Here is a 21,449-nt window from a genome sequence, read left to right as displayed (position 1 = left end):
AAAATAAAGATATTGTGTCCTTCTACAACTAAAACTTTTTTTAAAAAAATACAGTTACTAAAATAGTTTTGGGTAAATAGCTCAGTACTTGGACATGTATATAAAGTTATGTTCTTTTTCTTTCAATGTGTCATTTGTAAAAGAAAGAGACAGCGTTAGGAGAAAATAAAACTTCTACACAAGGAAGTTTATGGGTGATGAAAAAAATACTGAGTTTAGTCGAGCTTCTTACCTTTGAAAGCTCCAGAAAAAAATCCAGGTAAGCACACTGAAAGACCAGGCCCCACCTTCAAGATTAAGGTCCAAATGAAGATGAAGATCCTGGAGTCCATGCTGCTAAAGATCCAGCGACTCCAGTGGCTTATGCAGCAACATTGTCCAAGTTTTCTGTCCTCTTCTCTTAGGGCAGACCTCAAAGGTTTACATACAGGAGGTCCAAGGAAGGGCCTCCAGCCTGGAACCTAAGGAAGAACAGCTCGGGAGGCCAACAGGCAGGGCAGGAGTAGATGGTACAGAGGGCTTCTGAGATGAGGAAGTGCACATGGGAAAGTCAGACCAGAGCCAGCAGAATCCCATGGCAAGTAGCAGAACATCAGAGCAGAAAGGGACTCTGGAGTTCCTCCTGGGAGCATTTAATCTACAATAAAGGACGGAGCACTCAAGGGCAGCAGAACGTCAGGAGTGGATGTGCAGGGGATACGGGAGGTAATGGAGAAGGAGAAGGCCGGGGTGACTCATGGGTCCCTGGCTTTCTGAGTTGATGGTGGAATCAGTGGGACATGAAGACAGGTAGCAAAAGGAGGCTAAGTTCAAATAAAGACATGGGAAGTTTCTGTTGCCAAGAAACCAAAGTATGGAAACAAAATACTGGTGGTCCCTGAACACCCACTTCTGAAGGGCCAGGAAAATGGCAGACCTGGTTTCCTTAGAATCTGTGCTGTGTTATATCCATAGACAATTTCTCCTCTTGCCTGTATCCACACTAAAGTATGTCAAATACTTGTACTTTTTGGCTTATTCATAGGACTCTCAAGGGGTAGAAGAGATCCCGGATGCAAAACAGTAGACAAAGTCAAGGACAAAGAATGTGGAAATACAAGCTGGAGGAAGTAAGTGTTGGGAGTACCTGAGGGAAGGTCAGCCTCACCAGGGATAGTGCTGCCACCTTGGAAAGTCAGGTTGGGTGTAAGATACTTCCAAGTACTCAGGAAGCTAAGGCAGAAGGATTACAAGTTTGAGGCCAGCCTCAGCAACTTTGCAAGACTCTGTCTCAAAATAAAAAATAAAAAGGCCTGGGGATGTAATTTAGTGGTAAAGCTCCCATGAACTCCTCTATCCCTCTTTCCCAGCTGGGCCTTTGCCACCCTTCTCTTTCTTGCCCTTGTCCATGTGACACTCAGACTAAACTGCTACCATCCCAGCAGCCCAATTCTTCCCGGTCCATTAGGGTTTGGCTGGTAGAAAAACATCCACACCTCAGGAAAAAATATTTACTGTCATTCTACCAAAGAAGTTCCTACCTTCCCTCCATGGTCTCACCAGAAACAAAAGCATCCCAATCTTCCAAGGTCAACACTGCACCATCCCAACTCACAGACAAGGTCATCAAACCCACACCCAAACAACAGATTTCTACAAAACTCTAAATGGACTTCTTTTTTTTTTTTTATTGTTGGTCGTTCAAAACATTACATAGTTCTTAATACATCATATTTCACAGTTTGATTCAAGTGGGTTATGAACTCCCAATTATACCCCGTATACAGATTGCTGAATCACATCAGTTACCCTTCCATTGATTGACAAATTGCCTTTCTAGTGTCTGATGCATTCTGCTGTCTGTCCTATTCTCTACTATCCCCCCTCCCCTCCCCTCCCCTCCCCTTTTCTCTCTCTACCCCTTCTACTGTAAATCATTTCTTCGATTTGTATTATCTTGTCTTACCCCTCCTTTCCTCTTATATGTCATGTTGTATAACCCTGAGGATCGCCTTCCATTTCCATGCGGTTTCCCTTCTCACTCCCTTTCCCTCCCACCTCTCATCCCTGTTTAATGTAAATCTTCTTCTCAAACTTTCGTCCCTACCCTGTCCTTGTTTACTCCCCTTATATCAAAGGGGTCATTTGGTATTTATTTTTTAAAGATTGACTAGCTTCACTTAGCATAATCTGCTCTAATGCCATCCATTTCCCTCCAAATTCTATGATTTTGTCATTTCTTAATGCAGAGTAATACTCCATTGTGTATAAATGCCACATTTTTTTTATCCATTCATCTATTGAAGGGCATCTAGGCTGATTCCACAATCTTGCTATCGTGAATTGTGCTGCTATGAACATCGATGTAGCAGTGTCCCTGTAGCACGCTCTTATTAGGTCTTTGGGGAATAGACCGAGAAGGGGAATAGCTGGGTCAAATGGTGGTTCCATTCCCAGCTTTCCAAGAAATCTCCATACTGCTTTCCAAATTGGCTGCACCAATTTGCAGTCCCACCAGCAATGAACAAGAGTGCCCTTTTCCCCGCATCCTCTCCAGCACTTATTGTTGTTTGACTTTCTAATGGCTGCCAATCTTACTGGGGTGAGATGGTATCTTAGGGTAGTTTTGATTTGCATTTCTCTGACTGCTAGCGATGGTGAGCATTTTTTCATGTACTTATTGATTGATTGTATGTCCTCCTCTGAGAAGTGTCTGTTCAGGTCCTTGGCCCATTTATTGATTGGGTTATTTGTTATCTTATTGTCTAATTTTTTGAGTTCTTTGTATATTCTGGTTATTAGGGCTCTATCTGAAGTGTGTGGAGTGAAGATTTGTTCCCAGGATGTAGGCTCCCTGTTTATCTCTCTTATTGTTTCTTTTGCTGAGAAAAAACTTTTCAGTTTGAGTAAGTCCCATTTGTTGATTCTAGTTGTTAACTTTTGCGCTATGGGTGTCCTATTGAGGAATTTGGAGCCCGATCCCACAGTATGTAGATCATACCCTACTTTTTCTTCTATCAGATGCCGTGTCTCTGATTTAATATCAAGCTCCTTGATCCATTTTGAGTTAACTTTTGTGCATGGCGAGAGATAGGGATTCAGATTCATTTTGATGCAAATGGATTTCCAGTTTTCCCAGCACCATTTGTTGAAGATGCTATCCTTCCTCCATTGCATGCTTTTAGACCCTTTATCAAATATAAGATAGTTGTAGTTTTGTGGGTTGGTTACTGTGTCCTCTATTCTGTACCATTGGTCCACCCGCCTGTTTTGGTACCAGTACCATGCTGTTTTAGTTACTATTGCTCTGTAGTATAGTTTGAAGTCTGGTATCGCTATACCGCCTGATTCACACTTCCTGCTTAGCATTGTTTTTGCTATTCTGGGTCTTTTATTATTCCATATGAATTTCATGATTCTTTTATCTATTTCTACAAGAAATGCTGCTGGGATTTTGATTGGCATTGCATTAAACTTATAGAGAACTTTTGGTAATATCGCCATCTTGATGATGTTGGTTCTGCCTATCCATGAGCAGGGTATATTTTTCCATCTTCTAAGGTCTTCTTCTATATCTTTCTTTAGGGTTCTGTAATTTTCCTTGTATAAATCTTTCACCTCTTTTGTTAGGTTGATTCCCAAGTATTTTATTTTTTGGGGGGATATTGTGAATGGAGTAGTTGTCCTCATTTCCGTTTCAGAGGATTTGTCGCTGATATACAGGAATGCCTTTGATTTATGCGTGTTGATCTTATATCCTGCCACTTTGCTGAATTCATTTATTAGTTCTAATAGCTTCTCTGTAGACCCTTTTGGGTCTGCTAGGTATGGAATCATATCATCTGCAAATAGTGATAATTTAAGTTCTTCTTTTCCTATTTTTATGCCTTTAATTTCTTTTGTCTGTCTAATTGCTCTGGCCAGTGTTTTGAGGACTATGTTGAACAGAAGTGGTGAGAGAGGGCATCCCTGTCTTGTACCAGATCTTAGAGGGAATGCCTTCAATTTTTCTCCATTCAGAATGATGCTGGCCTGTGGCTTATCATAGATTGCTTTTACCATGTTGAGGTATGATCCTGTTATCCCTAATTTTTCTAGAGTTTTGAACATAAAGGGATGCTGTACTTTGTTGAATGCTTTTTCTGCATCTATTGAGATGATCATATGGTTCTTATTTTTAAGTCTATTGATGTGGTGAATAACATTTATTGATTTCCGTATATTAAACCAGCCTTGCATCCCAGGGATGAATCCTACTTGATCATGATGTATAATTTTTTTGATATGTATTTGAATCCGATTCGCCAGAATTTTATTGAGGACTTTTGCTTCAAGGTTCATTAGAGATATTGGTCTGTAGTTTTCCTTCTTTGAAGTGTAAATGGACTTCTTTTCAGAGCCACAATGGGGTCTCTGACTAGACTTCCTCCCTCGGCCCTGGTCTTCCTGATGAACCTGTTTCAATTCAGTATTTGGGAGGGCAATGCTAAGCTGCCTTGGCATCCAAGTTCCCAGACATGTCTGCATTGCTGAGGATCAGGGAAGGCTGCAGCAGATCTGGCACTTGGAAAGGGAGGGAGAAGGGGAAAGAACAGCTGGGGCTGGGAATTGCCAGTGAGGCCGGAGAACCAGCCAGGCAGGGGTACTGGGTACAGCTTTCTCATTGTTTGTGGGGTATCCAGGTGGCTCGGAAGCCCCATACTATGACGGTCACCCCACACTAAGGCTAGTGTTTGATCTGCTTGATCTCAGTTCACTTTCACAGTTCAACCCCCCAGTACCAGATTATTCATCCACAGCAGAGTTGCCAAAAGCCACATCCCCAGGAGGTCACCACTGCCACACCCCCCAAGAGGTCACCACTGGGGTATTCAATCAATGCTGATGCTCTTTCATGCCTGACTCTGTCCCACACCACATCAGGCCTCGGGCTGAGTTCTGTCTTCAAAGGACTAGAAAACTGGCTCCCAACTCCCAAATTCTAGACTTTCTCTCCTCTTTATGCCCTTACATAAACACTGTTCTGTTCCCTAATGTAAAATTCTCTGCATGGTCAAGAGATCCAGGAGCTCAACAAAATAATCCTGTTTAGGGAGAAGATTATGGACGCAGGCATCAGAAGGACAGGGAATGCTGTCTGTTTTGTTCACTACTCAGTTCCCCACGTGTAGGACGGGGCCAGACACAGGTTGACATGCAGTGTGGGCCCAATAAATGTGTGTGGGGAAAACACCCTCCCAGATTGCAGGAAGTTTCCCCCACATGGGAGAAATCTCATCCTAAAAAGAAGGCAAGCCTGCAAGAGCCCTCACCTGTACCAAAGCTGCTACATACGCACAGTCTCACCTCATTAAGTAGAGTCCTCACTCCTCAGGGGACCAGGTCTCCTCAACCCACAGAAAGCTGTCCGTCATCTCAGTGGGATAAGGTCTAGGTAGATCAAGAATCTTCTTGAAGTAAGAATACGAGGGAATTTTTGTAATGGATCCAAGTTAAAATGTTACTTTCTGGACACTCCAGATAAAATCATCTCACCTACAGGTTAGAAAAGGTCCATATACATATCCAACATCAAATTCAACACAGATGCAGGTCCAGTTTTAATGAGGAGGAAAAGACTGAGCACAGAGAATCATTTCTAAGGACACCTGCACTTGGATGAAGACTCAAGCCGTATCTGAAAGTGAACATCTTAAAAGTTCCAAACGAGTGTGAGCTCCTGGAGCCAACTCTTAGTTCATGTCCGCACTGATGTGGCTGTTGTGGGTCTCGGTTTTCTTGTTCCAGCCCCTTCTCTACTTCAGTTTCTTCTCCTCCAATCTCACTCCCTTTTCTTCAACATCTGAAGAATGGATCATCACCGAAGGAAGTACAGACCAGCTTCTAAGGACCCAAACAAATTCCTCTTTATCATCCTCTATGACATTCTAAAATCCAAATCAGTCAAGGAGATATTTTTTATTATTTTGTGGTGCTGGGGATCAAATCCTGGGCCTTGTGCACGTTAGGCCATTGAGCCACATCCCCAGCCCTAAAGATATATTTAAATTAGCATAATTCTATCAAGCTTTTGCCCAAAGATGAATAATTCAAGAAAGAATGTCAACCATCAGGGAATAATGAATATTATTTCCTCAGTGGGTGGAAAGGAGGGGCTGCTTTTATTTTTACAAAAAAAAAAAAAAGCAAGTGAATGGAGCTAATGAATATGGTTTCACAGATATTCCCAGGTATTCTGAAAAGATAAGGAAAAGGCGGCATGAATAAACATTTCTCCCACACAAGCTGGCAAAGTCACGTGTCAGCATCAGTGAGACTGCTGTTTTGAGAAAGGACCCCCCCAGAAGGGCAAACCAAATTGCTGGGGATAAAATATGTCCGTTACCTTGCTTTAGAGGCGATAATCTTTAAAGTGAGAGTGAAAGTAGCTGAGAGAGCAGTTCCTGGGCATTCTGAAAAGTCACAGGGAAGTGCGGAGTCACGAGTGAGGGAGATCTGTGGCCAGGGTGAAGCCAGTTATTTCTCAAGCTAAACAGAAACCAAGATCCCCAGGGATTCTGAAAGGGGCTACACCCCAGCTTTGCCATGAACTTGATCAAGGCTCACGACACCAAGAAGCAAGCCCTGCATGGACAATTCTATTCATAGTAACCACAAATCACAGTGTTTGCCTCCTCTCTGCGTCTGGAGATCATTTATCCCAAGACAGCGTCTTCCAAAAACACCCGCTGGGGTGGATATTTGGACGTCACATTGACAATCCTCCTAGCCACACACCTGGCTCTGTGCTTTGTGGCTTTGCCTCATAGTGTTGCGCAGTCCCACAATCCAGGCAAGAGGTGAGGGATGGGAGGGGGTCACTGATTCTGCCCCAGAAGAAATGTCAAGAGTGGGGACAGGGATGGACAAACTTGAGACACCATGAATGAGCTCTGGAGCTCAAAGGACAGAAAGAGGTCCCCATAAGAACTTTGAGTAAGTCATAAAGAAATCCATTTGGCCGTGGCTGCAGAATGTTTCAGAGTCTTCCAAGTTTCTCTTCTACTGATTCTAAGACACAGATAAGGAGGGAAGAGAGTAAAGAATTTTTTTTAAATATTTTTTAGTTGGACGCAATATCTTTATTTTGTTTATTTATTTTTATGTGGTGCTGAGGATGGACCCAGTGCCTCACATGTGCGAGGCAGGCGCTCTGCCACTGGGCCCCAGCCCCAGCCCCAGCCCCACAAAGAATCTTAACAGAAGTAGGTCGCCCAGCAGGGAGCTGGGTGCTGGAGGAAACTGATTCTATAGGGAAAATACTAACGGGAGTGAAAGGAGATTTTCTGAGCCTAGTATTCCTGACAAATACCAGTGATAAGATGAGTCATTACCAATTCCAATCTCCATCCTGATGCCTGGAAAGGTTTCCTAGGATCCCCAGGGTCTGCTATGAGGAACTGGTTCTGCTCCAGGTGGTTTCAGAGGTTAGCACAGTGAGTGGTTTCCATGAGGGTCTCAAGACCTCTAAACTTGGAAGACCGAGTCCTCGTCTTGATGTTGTCTCAGTCTTTTGGGGGGGGGGGGGGGCGTGGAGGGATACTGGGGCGCTTATATCTCCAGCCCTTTTCATTTTTTATTTTGAGACAGGGTCTTGCAAAATTATAATCTCCAAACTTGTAATCCTGCTGTTTTAGCCTCCTGAGTCACTGGGATTACAAAGATGGGCAGCCAACTTGTCTCAGTCTTCCTACAACAGGAAAAAGAGCCAGCTTCCTGCAGAAATTCTGCTCTGCAATCCAGCAGTGGGGTGTCAGCCGCCAACATGAATGGACTTCACCTGTCAGAGGCTCCATGTAGCCCAGAAGGCCCTGAAGCAAAACTAAAGTTTGTGAATGAAAAAAGTATTTAGAAAATGATCTCAGGGGCTGCCAAAGAATGAACCCGACTGCTGGGGACATGGCAGTGAACAGAATTTGATTGTCAGTCACGCTAGGCAAGTAACATTACCTTTACCTAGTGGAGAAAGGAAGAGCTTCCTTCAAATTCTTGAAAGAAATCTGAGAGACTAGAATAGGTAAAGAGATGTCTGTTTTCATAAGAAATAACTTTCGTAGAAGAGATCACAGAAGAATCTGGAAAGAACTATGGCTGATGGTAGGTCAGGGAAAAAAGTCAATGCTCATCTCTCAACCAGAAACAGCAGGGAAAAGCAGGGAAGAATAGGGAAAAGCAAAGGTCACAACCATTAAAAAGACGAGCACACCAAAATTGCGGTATAGAAATATTGAAGGCTGTGTATAAGAAACACACTGGAGAAAAAGGCCAAAAGGAGTGAAAAGGTACTATCAGAATTAGAAATAGAGCATGATTATTAATTCAGATCAAAACTGGCAGTTTTGAGATATGTGCTCCTTTTAGAAGAAAACAGGTGAGAAGAATGAGAAGAAATGGCCGGGGTGTGATGTCACACACAGGAGCAGGAAGGATTTACACATGAGATCTAGAGGCATCTAAGGTCAAGTGCAAAGGGTGAGAATTCTAAAAGGCCAGATTACTGTCTTGCATTTTACTGTGATTGTATATTGAAGGGGGAAAAGGCTGACAATCTGCAAATCAAGATGAAGAGAACATCTACTCAATATAAAACTAAGGAAAACTCTTGCAGGAAGCCCCTTCTCTCAAGTGGACAAAGACAGGTAGCTTTTCCTTGCAAGCATTCTAATCTAACATAAGAATTTCTATTCATTAGCACACTTTCAGAATATCCTCAGGTGACCCAGCCTAGAAAACCAAGGAGGAGGAAGAGAGATTTACAAATTTGTAATGTAAAGGACTGCTGAGAGTCATTTTAAGGACAAAGGTGAAGGTAAAAGATTCTGCCTATACACACAGAAAATGATAGAATTGTAACTAGAGCATACTAATTTATGAATTCAGCTAACCAGGGTGAATTCCTGGGTTTTTCAGAAAATATGGGATTTGGCAGAGGGAAACTGTGACCTCAGATATAAGCATAAGATGATATGGATGGAAAAGCCCTGTTCTAATGCAAATTCCAAATACAATTTATCTCCTGTCTTCCCCCGCCCATCCTTTTCTTGGTTCCAGGGAGCCATAGGAGTTACCAGTCTTCCTTCTTTTCTTCTTCTCAAGGAAAGGGAGAAAACAGCAGCTCCTTTGACTGTTTGCCCTCTGGCTTGCTTGTTTTTTGTTTGAACTTGAGGGCAGAGCTGGGGGGGGGGGGTGAGAGGGAAGGAGTCTAGTTATCTCCCAACACTGAATGACCAGCTGCTGAATATTGAGAACTGGCCTCATGCAGAGTAGCAAGGGTGAAGATTACCTTCAGACCAAGAGAGGATCAAACTAAACAGTCCTCAGACTCACCCCAGTCATTGAACAAGGCCCTGGAAATCCTTACCAGAAACTGCCACACACACATGCCAGTTACATAGGGCTAAGGAGAGACCCAGCACCCAGGTTTCCCCTTGGGGCATGCAGTAGAGGGGTCTGACCCTATGTGTCTGCTCTAAGTAGGAGCATGGGACAGGGGGAGTAATCGGAAAGATGCCTCTCTCCTCATTCCTGGCTTTGACACAAAGGCAGTTTAACTGGGAAGAGGGGAGAGGGAAGGGAAGGGAAGTGGGACACCAGGAATCTGAGCAAGAGAGAGGGAGCACTCCATCCCACCACGAGGAGCTTTGGACAGGAGGATGTGCTGACGCGGTCTGAGGGCTGACCATGGGCAGGCGACACTCTGCTCATTTTACAGATGAGTTTCTAGCAGCTTAAAGCTTGTCAAGGCCACACTGTCAAGAGCACAGCCAGGAGGAGAACGGAACCTGTCCTAGTCCCATCAGCGTAAGCCTGCCTGCCTCTCCTCAGGACCAGCTGTGCTCACTCTGCTGGAGGGCCTGCAGAACCGTGGGGGTCTGGGGTTGGACACCCAGGGAAGGGGAGGAGCACCAAGTCAGGGTTAACGAGGGAGCCTTCAATTTCACATTCTTCCCACAGAGGCGTTGCCTAGGTGCTGCCCTTCCTAGGGCATGCTGAGACCGAGGAAACTAAGTCCATGTGTTCTAAGCAGCCAAGGAGCCACCCAGGGAGCTCCTGGCCAGCCCAGGTGGTCTCCACAACTCCAAACTAGTCCAAAAAAGGAGAGGCGGAGACATTAATATCGATATCCCCAGAGAGAGGAAGTCAGCATTCCAGTGTCTGATTAGGGTGTAGATGGGTGAGACCCCCCTCAGGCCTACCCACACCGCAGTTAGGACACCAAGGCCCTGATCCTGAAGTGAAGGATGGCTGGGAATCAGTGGAGCCTCTAGGAGATACCACTTGGCTTCTATGTTAGCGTGGCATGTGGCAGCAGCCTGCAGGATCAGAGAACTGTGACCTCAGCTTTCTGCCCTCCTAGCGTTCTGGCCTAGCAGAAGAGAGAGATGGTAATCAGACCGTGTGGAGCTGTAGTTGATGAATACTTTCAACAACAAGGTAAGTAAAGGGGGGTGTGGACCTCAACAGGAAGTGGCTGGAATTTGAGGAAGTGCAGGAGTTCACTGGGTGAGGAGGAGAGGCGGGAAGGGCAGCAGAGGGAGCCCAGGCACCAGGAACTGAAGGCAGAGATGCCCCCGACACATACACACAGGACGAAGCTGCAGGAAAAACCAATATGTGGAGATTGAATCACCTGGCAATTATCTGAAAAGAATCAATGATGGTGCTGCAAAGGCCTCTGGGTTGGAGACCTTCTCAATCTGAATCTCTTACACACCTAGCTAACAAAACACTCGAATTTGTTGCCATTAAGTTGCAGCATAGGAATAATAGCAAGCCTGCACACTATGGGTCCCCACATTCCCCAACATCTAACAGTACCTCGAACTACTTATCTCAGGTGATACTGTCTCATTGGGCAGGGGGGACAGTAAGAGAATCTCCCAAATTCTCACAGCCTGCATGTGACCAGGACCATAACTGAGTAGGGACCAGGCCCAGCTGGTTCAAGGTTGTCACATTAACAGGGTGGCACTCAGGGATTCCTGTCAGCAAGAAGATGAAAAGAAGCCCAGGGACAACATTTTTATCCCTAGTGTCAGTCTTGAGATGTGGTGACTCTTGTAAGCCTCTCGGGGCATTGCCTCCCCGGTATATGAGGATAATGACACTTGTCTATCAACCTCATTGTGAGATTCAGACCCACACATGTGCCTGAAGGGTTTAAAGCATTATCATCCGGCAAAAACATACCCTGGTATTAACTTCAAATAGGCAAGGTTAGTGTCTCCTTTGCAAGACCACAGACATAATCAACAAGTAGAAGGAGAAAGAAAACTGCAGCTACATCCCTCACCTCTACCCTGGGGCACAAAACTGAGAACTAGCGGAGATTCCCCTGAAGTCCACCATGCCCCATAAGTTTTTGGGGGGCACTGTCCTTTTCCAGGAAAGAACTAAGCTTGCCCAAAGAGAGGCCTGGCCTTTGGCCTCCCTCAGCTCTGAGAGACCTTTAAGCCCTTGGATTGTCTTGTCTGGTAAGTGAGGACCATCTGTCCTGCAGATGGTCTTACAGTGTGGTTTATGATAGGGCCTGGAGCCACGCAGTGCCAGCATCGTGAACCCAGAGACCAGAGGCTGAGGTCAGCCCACATGAACGAACCCCAGCGAAAACTTTCCCCAAGGCTCCGGTGAGCTTCCTGGTTGGTAGTACTCCATGTGTGTGGTCACACAGTTTCCAGAGGCTAGTGCTTTACACAATCCCACGGGAAAGGACAACTGGAAGCTCCATCTGTGGAACCCACCTGGACTCTGCCCCTCTTTCCTCAGCTTAATTTAACCTGTATCATTTCATTGTAATAAATCTCAATTGTGATTACAACAGCTTCCAGAATATTGTGTCTTTTTAACAAATTATACACCTGAGTACGGTCTTACAGACCCCTAAGTTTGCAACTGATGTTGGAGTGCCGGTGATCTTGAACTCTGAACTCTGTGGTCCCTCTTCAGTACCATGTAGTCCTCACATAGACACAAGGAAGTAGGTGTCATTCCCACCTCCCAGACAGGGAAACTGAGTAACTTAGAGAAGCCATCACTTCACCACAATTTCATATTCAGTGAGTGGGACAAAGGGCTCAATCTCAAATTGTGGCATCTGTGACATCCTCACCTGGGCACACAGCGGTCCTGCCTCCAGCTGAGACCACATCTCTGGTTGCCCTGAGAACGGCAGACAAGTGAGTAGGGGGCCTCCGTCCACGCTGACCCATGCCAGGGGAGCATGATGGGGGATCTTTGCAGGTGCTTTAGTAGGGGGAAAATATAGATGCTAGTGGTATCATGAACCAGCTCCAGCTTTCAGATAAGCCACCTAGGACAGAGACTCCCAGGGCAGCCCTGAAACCCAAACCTCAGGCCTTTCATGGTCAGAGCGAAACCAGGCATGCAGAGTGGGAGGTCGGACAGCAGTGATGCAATGCCTCCTGGGACAGGACATTCCGCTGAGAAGCTGGTCAAGGGGCTGCGTCAGGGGAGTAGGGGGAGGAGAGATGCCCAGAGAGAGAGCCCAGGCAGGAGGGGCAGGAGGGACAGATGGGGTGGCCAACAGCACATCTGCCCCAGAGACAGGCATGGTGTCTGTCTGCCCAGCACCACCGCCTGCCAGGATGGGGGGTGGGCAGGAAGGAGGCTGCACACGCAGCAGATTCCACCCCAGCACCGGGACCAAGCTGTGGCTGTCAATCCTGCCTCCCGTCTCCGGGAACCTGGCGTGGCCAATGCCCTCAGCCGCCTACACACACGCCGTCCCAGCTCTGTGCCATAAAATTAGTTTTACAAGAGTAGAGGATTTAACGCTGCCCCCCCACCCAACTAGCTCTGTGGAATCTGCAGCCCCCAAATATGAAGCCACCATGCCTAAAATATAGGTTTATATATATATATATAATATATATATATTATATATATATTTTTTTTTAAAGTCTACTTCTACGTAATTGCTTTCTATTTTATTTTAGACATGTATACAAGAACAGAAGAAAAATCGGGTCAATTGGATTTACCTTGCTTTTACTTTGTCCTTAGAGTTCATGAATCTAAATCCCAGCTGGTTACAAAGGACATTTAGCAAATGAGTTTTTAAAATTTTAACTGATACATATTTATTGCACATGTTTAATATTTATGGGGCACAGTGTGGTTTTTCACTCAGGTGTTTACTGCATAATGATCAACTCAGGGTAATTTGCATTCCCATCACTTCAAACTTTTATCCTTTCTTTGTGCTGGGAACATTCGTCTTTTCTAGCTCTTTTGAAATATATATAGTCAATTGTTAAATATAGTTCACCCTACTGTGCTATAAAACACCAGAACTCATTCCTCCTATCTAAATTTTGGTACCAGTTACCTATCCCCTTTCTATCCCTATCCTCCCTACTCTTCCTAGCTTCTAGAGACCACTCTTCTACTCTTCTACGAGATCAGCTTTTTAGCTTCCACGTATGAATGAGATCTTGCAGTATTTATCTTTCCATGCCTGGCTTATTTCACATGTCCTCCAGACTCATCCACATTGGCATGAACGATAGGATTTCATTCTCTTTTATATGGCTCAATAATAATCCATTATGTAAAAATACTACAATTCTTTATCTATTGATCCATCACTGGACACCTGGACAAGTGATTTTTTTAAAAAAGGAGAAAGGTTTTTAACATAAAAATAACTGAGAAACATAGTTATCTTTAATAATAGTAACGTAAATTGCTAATAATATGAATTAAGCTGGGACTATAAAATACCCTTGAGGCGATAAGATTTGAAACAGATTATTATTACTCTAGAGGTCCCTGCAGGGGTCTATGTGTGGGTTTCATGAAATTGCAATTGCTTGCGAAACCATGCGGAATTTTTCTGAGGTGGAAGAACAAAACTTTCATCGACTTGGGAAAGGGATTTCTGACTCCCTGGTGTTCGAACTACTAGCTCACACATCCAGCACATTCATGGTCTCATTTACTTCCAAGACATCTTCGTGAATTAAATAGAGTCAGGATGATTATCCTACTGGGTAGATGGAAAAGGGGAGCCATTGTCCACATTCCCAAAGCATGTGGGTCATTTTATTCACAGTTTGGTGACAGGGTTTATCCCAGTTGACCTTGCTTGGTGGTCCACATGTGTTTCTCCACCTAAAGAATTTAAACTTCTTGAGACTGGGCTTCCATCCCAAATGACTCGCATGTGCCAGGTACAGAGTCAGGGTCTGAGAGGTCAAGTTCCTAGAGCGGGGGATGCAAGCAGACCAGAGCTCAGGTTGGTAGGCGCCATCTTAGCAAACCTGGGCACTTAGGTAGGTGTCTGACAAATGTTTGTCGGTGATAATGATGATCCTGCCTCCCTCGCCTGCTATTCTCACTCCTCAGATGATTCACACGCTGCAAAAATATCTGCTTTGGCTACAAAGAAAGAATGTACCCTCTCTAAGTCTTGAAGTGCCAGACAGCTGGCAGGACAACAATATGACCCAGCACACCCAAGCCTGCAGGGATGTTACTGGGCATTTTAAGGCAGCTATTTGGGAGGAGAAGCCAAAGATTCAGTGAAGAATATGGGAATTTGAATAACCGACCCTTTCAAATCTCCACTTAACAACTCTAAAGTGATTTCATAATCCAATGATTCTGTGATCCCTCCTCTGCCTCCAGAAACTGAACTGAGACAGGGCTGATGAAGTACTCCTGCAGAGCAGGAGGCAATAAAGACAAAGCCTCTGGAAACACCTTGGAGTTCTCTTCTTCAACAAAGAAGTGGCCACTCCACTGTACAGCCACTTCACTTCTACAGCTCCCAACTCTGAGCAATTGAACTTGAGCAGATGCTTTCCATATTGCCTAGTGTGGCGCCTTCTGCAACACCACCAGGTTGAAGTCCCAGCTTCAGCTTTTGATCACTGCCACAGGAACTGGCAAACGGGATTCTCACTGTGTAACTTTGGTCTAATAATGTAAACTTTCTAGCCAGGTGCAGTGGTGCATGCCTGTAATCCCAGCGGCTCTGGAAGCTGAGGCAGGAGGATCAAAGCCAGCCTCAGCAAAAGCGAGGACCTAAGCAACTCAGTGAGACCCTGTCTCTAAACAAAATAGAAAATAGGGGTAGGGATGTGACTCAATAGCCAAGTGGCCCTGAGTTTTATACCCAGTATCCCCCCCTCAAAAAAAGAAATAATGTGAACTTTCTGAATCTCAGTCTCTGCAGAATTGTTTTAAAAAGTAAACTATTATGTACAGCTATGACACACTTAAAAAGAAAGATTAAACTCTATATAGTCCGGCACATACTAGATACAATTTAATAGTAACTAGTATTATTTAGACATGGGAAAGGAGATAAGCCTACATTCAAAGTAAAATTCCATTCTAACACTTGAGAAATTTCATAAGAACTGAAAAGCACAGAACTCTGCTTTCTCTGTCCATTGCCCCAAAGGAAAGGCCCTGTATCTGTACAATAGGGTAACAAACTCAATAAAAAGACAAATAACACCAATTGAAAAATAGACAAAGGATTTTATTAGACGTTTCTAAAGAAGATAGACACGTGACCAATAAACAAACAAAAAGATGCTCAATATCATTGATCATTAAGGAAATGCAAATCAAAGTCATGGTGAGATTCCCCTCATACCTTCTAAAATAAAAAAGGCAACAGTAAGTGTTGCAAGAATTGGGTGAAAATGGAACCTTCATTCACTGCCAACAGCATTGTAAAATGTGCGGACACTTCAGAAAACACTCTGCTTATACTCCTCAAAATATTAAATGTAGAGTTACACTAGGCCCCAGCAATTCTATTCCTAGATATACACCCCAGAAAACTGAAAGCATAGAAAACTCGTTCACAAATGTTCCTAGGAGCATGATCCATAATAGCCAAAAAGTGGAGACAACCCAAATGTTCACCCTCTGATAAATGAATAAACAAAATGTGGTTTGCCTTTACAATGAAACTTATCCAGCTGTCAAAAAAAATGCACTGATACATAAATGCACTAAAACATAAAGACATGCTAAGTAAAGAAACCAGTTGCAAAAGGCCACATGTTGTATTATTCCATGTATGTGAAATATCCAGATCAGGAAATCCATAGAGGCAGAAGATGAATTAATGATACGAGGGAATGGGAAAGGGGAGAGAATGGAGATAGGGAGAGACATCTAATGAATATGCAGGGTTTTTTTAGGAACATGTTCTGGAATGAGATGGTGATAATGGATGTACAACTTTGTAAATATAAATAAAACACCACTGACTTGTATACTTTCAAAGCTTGCATTTTATGTCATGTGACATATCTCAATAAAGCTGTAATTAGCAAAATGGAACTCACCTCCTACCTTACAGGGTTGCCATGAGCTGATGGACACAAAGCCCCTGATACATGGCCCAGCCCTAGAACTCCTTTATCAATAGTCCTGGAGTTATAATTAGTATTGTCAGCCTGCACCCTGGTGTCACTGGAAGGACACGGTGGAATAACACTGATTAACTCTAAGACTGGAGATGGTAGAAAAATGAACTTTAGTGTTTTTACAGAATGCTTTAAAACTTTTAAGCAGAATATATTCATATAATACTTGGATAATTAAAATTTCATCATAGGGCAGTGAAAACCACTATGTAAGTTACTATAATGGTCGATATATATATTATGCACTTGTCTGAACCCACAGAATGTCCACCATCAAGAGTGAATCCTACTGTATGTAAACTGCGGACTCCAAGGGATACTCTGGTATCAGTGTAGGTTTGTCAACTATAAGGCATTATCACTCTAGTAGGGGGCCTTGGTAATGGGGAGGCTCTGCACTGTGGGAGGTGTGTGAGAAATCTGTGTACAGCATTAGTTTTGCTGTGACCCTCAAACCGGCCCTAAAAATAGAGCCTATTAAAAATTGATTTTTTTAAAAATTGCCCACTATTATGCATGAACTATATCTTTCTCTATTAATCATTTCATGTTGCCTCACCTAACAGTCACAACTAAACACAGAGAGCAACTAACGGTCAGGAAGTCTCTATAGAGGAAATGTCTTCAAAAGAAAGTTACTTCTAATACAATTAATTGCTCTGAATTTTACCCCACCTCCTGCCCCCCAAAAATTGTTCAAGGACAATGGTCAAAATAAAGCCAGTTTCCTGAATTCACAGGCAAAAAAAAAGACAATGGTCAGAGGTGGAGGTGAAGGGCAGGTGCCCTGACTCTCCCCCCACCGCCCACCGCCCCCGGCCGTCCCTCACTTTGGCATCTGAGGATGCAGGGAGGCAGCCCCCAGAGACTGTTCGCACTCGTGTGCTCTGGCTGTAGGTGAATCGAGGAGGGAGGCTCTGTAATAAATTGCCGTAATCAACTTATCACACCTATTTTTAGCCTCCATTTTATAGCTTGGTGAAATGAGAAGGTACAGGGAGGTCCAACTACCAACTACATTAAGATGTTTCATGAGCGGCAAGGAGACACTTTCACAAGCACAACTGGTCGGAAGCCACAGGTTGTTTCTGAAGATGACACCAATTAGAGAGGCTGCTGAGGAGCTTGCTGAGTTGCCCTTGGGTCATCCATGAGGCGCGGTCTGGTTGGTGCAGCGGTGATAGTGATTTACTGCTGCAAGGACTGGGCTCAATGGACCCACGCAGAGGCAGACACCTGCACACCCCAACCTGTCCCGCTCGTGACCCATCCCACGGGAAATGGCATTAACAGGAAGAAACATTCACACTGTCCAATTGGTGACTGGCCCATAGGGAGGTCGCCAAGGATCTAACAGCAGGCTGGGCCCTCATCAGAACAAGTCTGGACCTGATGTTTCTATATTCATTTGTCAAACAGACGAGAGACTTCTGTGTGGGATATAGTTCTCGGGCTGGAGGTTCATTCATCAGGGAACAAAGTCTCTCTCCTTGTAGAAGTTACATTCCAGTTCAGGAAGACAAAAAAAAAAAAAAAAAACCATACAAATAAATGTCAACATGTCAGGCATGGCCGGTGCTAAGAGGAAAAAGCTTATGGAAGATGATGGGGGTGAGGAGGGCTGCTTGAGACAAGGCCAGGGAAGGCCTCTTGAAAAGGTGACAGTTGAGCAGGGCTCCAGATAGCAGGAGCAAGGGCCCAGGTACCTGAGGAAGAGCAAGTACCCAGTGGGAGGGTGTCCAAGAGAGAGCAGGAAATAAAGCAAAAGGACCTGAAGAAGAAGGCCACTAAACACCTCTGATTCTACTCTGAGTCAATGGGAGGGTCTGGAGCATTTGGAGCAGAGAGCAAAAATGCCTGGCTCTGCATTTCAGAAGGTCACTCTGGCTGCTGTGGGAGAGGGGACTTCTAGGGCAGAAGGTAACAGGCACTGGCATGATCCAGATGCAAGGCAATGTGGCCTGGCACGGGCGACGGCAGAGGGGGTATGCAGAAGTGGTCAGGTTCTGCGCCTGTCTTCAGGGAGACCTGAGACTTTGGCTGATGGACTGGGCCTAGGGGGAGAGAGAGAGAGAGTCCAGGATGAGTGCAAGAGAGTCCAGGACGACCATGTTCAAATACCACAGCTGAGCTGCGACATGTGGGCCAGACAGTGGACACAGAGCACTTCTCCAGGGCATAAAGGTGGTGAGGGGTCCTGTGGGTTCCCAAAAACTTGTCCAAATTCCTCGGCATCAAAGGAAGATCCCTGAGGACTCCACTATGAATGGAGTGGGCCTGTCCACGCGGGAGGGTGCTATGGGCTGAATGTCTGTGTCCCCCACACTCATGTCGAAAACTGAGCCAAAGTGATGGCGGCAGGATATCAGCAGGGGATCTCTGGGAGGTGCTTGGTTTGTGAGGGCATGACTGGGATTAGTGCCCTTGCAAAAGAAACTCCAGAGCTCCCTTACCTCTCCCACCATGTGAGGGCACAGTGAGAAGGTAGTTATGAACCAGGAAGTGGGCTCTCACCAGGCATCAACTCTGCCAGAGGCTTGGTCTTGGACTCCCCAGCCTCCAGAACTGTGAGAAATAAAAGTCTGTTGTTTAAGCCACTCGGTCTATGGCGAATTGGTACAGCCCCACAAACAGAATAAGACAGGAAAAAAGGGAGGCAGACCCCTTGAACATGCTATCCACTGAATCCTCTGGAAGAACATATTACTATTCTCACAGATCAGGTAAAGATGACAATGCTGGATTAAATAGCTAAACCTTAAAACATACACAGAGTAAACAAACTCGGTAATCTGGGGTAGGAAAAGCCCTTCCACACAAGACATGAAGCTCAGATACTGTAAGGAACAAGACTGACAGGTTGGAATTCATAAAAATTGAAGATGTCTGCCCATTTGAAGAAAAACAAAAACAAAACCAAAAAAAAAACCCTAAAACTACACACACATACACCAAGATACAAAAACAAAATAGAACCCACTTACAAACAAAACTGAAGGCAACACTTAGGAGAAAATACCTACAAGAGTATGGTGCTGGGATGTGCAATGCAAAAAGAATGTATTTGAGTTAATAAGAAAAAGACAACCACATTTTTATAAAGCAGAATCTAAGAGGATCAATTAACAAAAGAGTAAATATGAGATCAATTCCCCCATGAAGGGTGCCCACCCTGCCTGTGTTCAGAAGAATGTACAAGAACAACCACCTTGTGCTTTTCATTTGGGGGATTAGAAAATTGAAGTAGGTGCTCCTTCAGTGTAGGCGACAGTGTGGGAAAATAAACTGGTCAGTACTCTGCAGGAGGAGAGAAGGGTAAGTCGGGTGCTTTTTTGCAGAATCTACCAAAATGTTTTAAATATATGCGCCATGGCTCAGCTATTCTATTGGAAGACTCCATCTATCCATCTATAGCAATATCTCCACATGTATGATACAATATTGTTGTAACAGAAAGAGAAATATGGGTGAATAACTAGATGTCCATCAATAGGGGAATACTTAAGCAAAGTATCATATTATCAAATCTATGAAGTGTATTTTTTCTTTTTTCTTTTTTTTTTTTTTTGTACTCAGGATTGAACCAGGGGTGCTCTACCACTGAGCTCTACATCCGCAGCCATTTTTATTTTTTAATTTGAGACAGGGTCTCGCCAAGTTGCTGTGGCTGGCCTCAGACTTGCGATATGCCTGCCTGACTCCTGAATGGCTGGGATTACAGGCCTGTGCCATCATGCCCAATTATAAAGTAAGAACAAAACAGACCTATATGTACTAACATGTAAGAACAAGAAAACAAAAACAAAACAAAAAACAGAAGTAACGAAACGACACATGGAATATGCTATTCTATCAGTTAAAAATGAAATAAATTACACATTTGTACACATAAATATGAATATAAATGCAAAGAAAAAGGGCTGGAATACCTCAAACTGCTCCCAGGAGTCACACTTTGGAGAGAAGATTCAAATTGAGCAGAGATGAGGAAGAATGGAGCCCTCTACCTATTGCTCAATACTTCTAAGGAAACTCAAAAGTATTGCAATGTTTATAATTATGAGCCCACATATTGCTTATAAAGTTTAAAGGGCTTTTAAAAAAACAGAGGATGTTAATGTATATATATATATATATATATATATAGATAGATAGATAGATAGATAGATAGATTCAAGCTCTTAATTGCATGTAACAAAAATCCAATCCAAAGTTATTAAAACCAAAAAGGGACATGCTGGCTCCTATTCTTGGAAACCAGGGGCCATGCAGGGCCTGAGGCAGTCTGGTCCCTGCTCCACCCCTGTTTGTCCCTGGGGTTGTTTGTTTTTATTTTGTTGTTGTTGTTTTTCATTCTCTAAGGACATCACCAGATCCAATGGAAAGGCTTCCTGAAGCCCCAGATTTGTTTCTTCTCTGAAAAGCAACCTTGGTGCAAAAGGCACTGTTTCCCTCCATTTATTAGTCCCAGGAGAAATGGTGTTTGGCCTTCTCTGGGAACAATGTACCTGCCTCACTCAGTGAGTGGAGTAGCACAGACACTTTGGGTCACCTGTCCAATCCATTGAAGGCAGAAGATCCTCTTTGTGACTCTGTGATTGACAGCCCCACTGGGATCACATGGAAAGGGTAAGGAGTTTCCCCCCAAGAAACCGGAACCAGAGGAAGAGGGATAAATGTGTGGGAGGCAGACGGAGCAAGAGATGATATACTGCACTACAGACCAGAACGGAACAGAATCTGAAGTTACTACCCAGGGTCGCACACCTAGTCGATGGCAGAGATGGGATTGAGATCAACTTGGAGAGACCTCAAAGCCCATGCTCCCTCCACTTCTGGTTAAGTGCTGCTCTAGGCAGCTAGGGACATAGGTGCCGTCTCTGCAGTAAGCCCTACATATGTGAAAGGGGTAATGAGAGCTTATCATCCCAAAACTCATAAACCTATCACATTCTTTAAGTTCCCTGCAGATTATCACTCTTAAAACAAAATGAATTTGCACAGATGGAATTTTGCTGG

At 44.2% G+C, this 21,449-nt stretch overlaps 1 protein-coding gene and 1 long non-coding RNA gene across 8 annotated transcripts in view; one reads left to right on the top strand and one right to left on the bottom strand.

Annotated features, from left to right (window-relative positions):
* Positions 1 to 21,449, bottom strand: part of Rbm20 (RNA binding motif protein 20) — a 185,470-nt gene that overhangs the window by 99,608 nt on the left and 64,413 nt on the right. Inside the window, exons 1-2 of one of the 7 annotated variants that reach the window (XM_026389176.2) lie at positions 6,365 to 6,513; positions 5,326 to 5,862 (exon numbers count right to left, since the gene is read on the bottom strand). The exons of 5 other annotated variants lie outside the window; for them this stretch is intronic. In XM_026389176.2, coding sequence (XP_026244961.2) covers positions 5,326 to 5,330 — 5 coding nt within the window. In that variant the 5' untranslated portion in view covers positions 5,331 to 5,862; positions 6,365 to 6,513. Of the gene's footprint in view, positions 1 to 5,325; positions 5,863 to 6,364; positions 6,514 to 21,449 lie in introns of those variants that run through there. One more of the 7 variants, XM_077799025.1, reaches the window with a different exon arrangement.
* On the top strand, positions 9,604 to 11,838 carry LOC113182995 (uncharacterized). Its single transcript, XR_003300815.2, has 3 exons — positions 9,604 to 9,819; positions 10,376 to 10,452; positions 11,546 to 11,838. It is a non-coding gene; the product is annotated as an uncharacterized LOC113182995 (long non-coding RNA).

The sequence above is a fragment of the Urocitellus parryii genome, chromosome 5 (genome assembly GCF_045843805.1).
Source record: "Urocitellus parryii isolate mUroPar1 chromosome 5, mUroPar1.hap1, whole genome shotgun sequence".
In the NCBI taxonomy this organism is placed as follows: Eukaryota; Metazoa; Chordata; class Mammalia; order Rodentia; family Sciuridae; genus Urocitellus; species Urocitellus parryii.
Note: the sequence above shows the minus strand (reverse complement) of the source record. Positions and strands in the feature narration are given on the sequence as shown.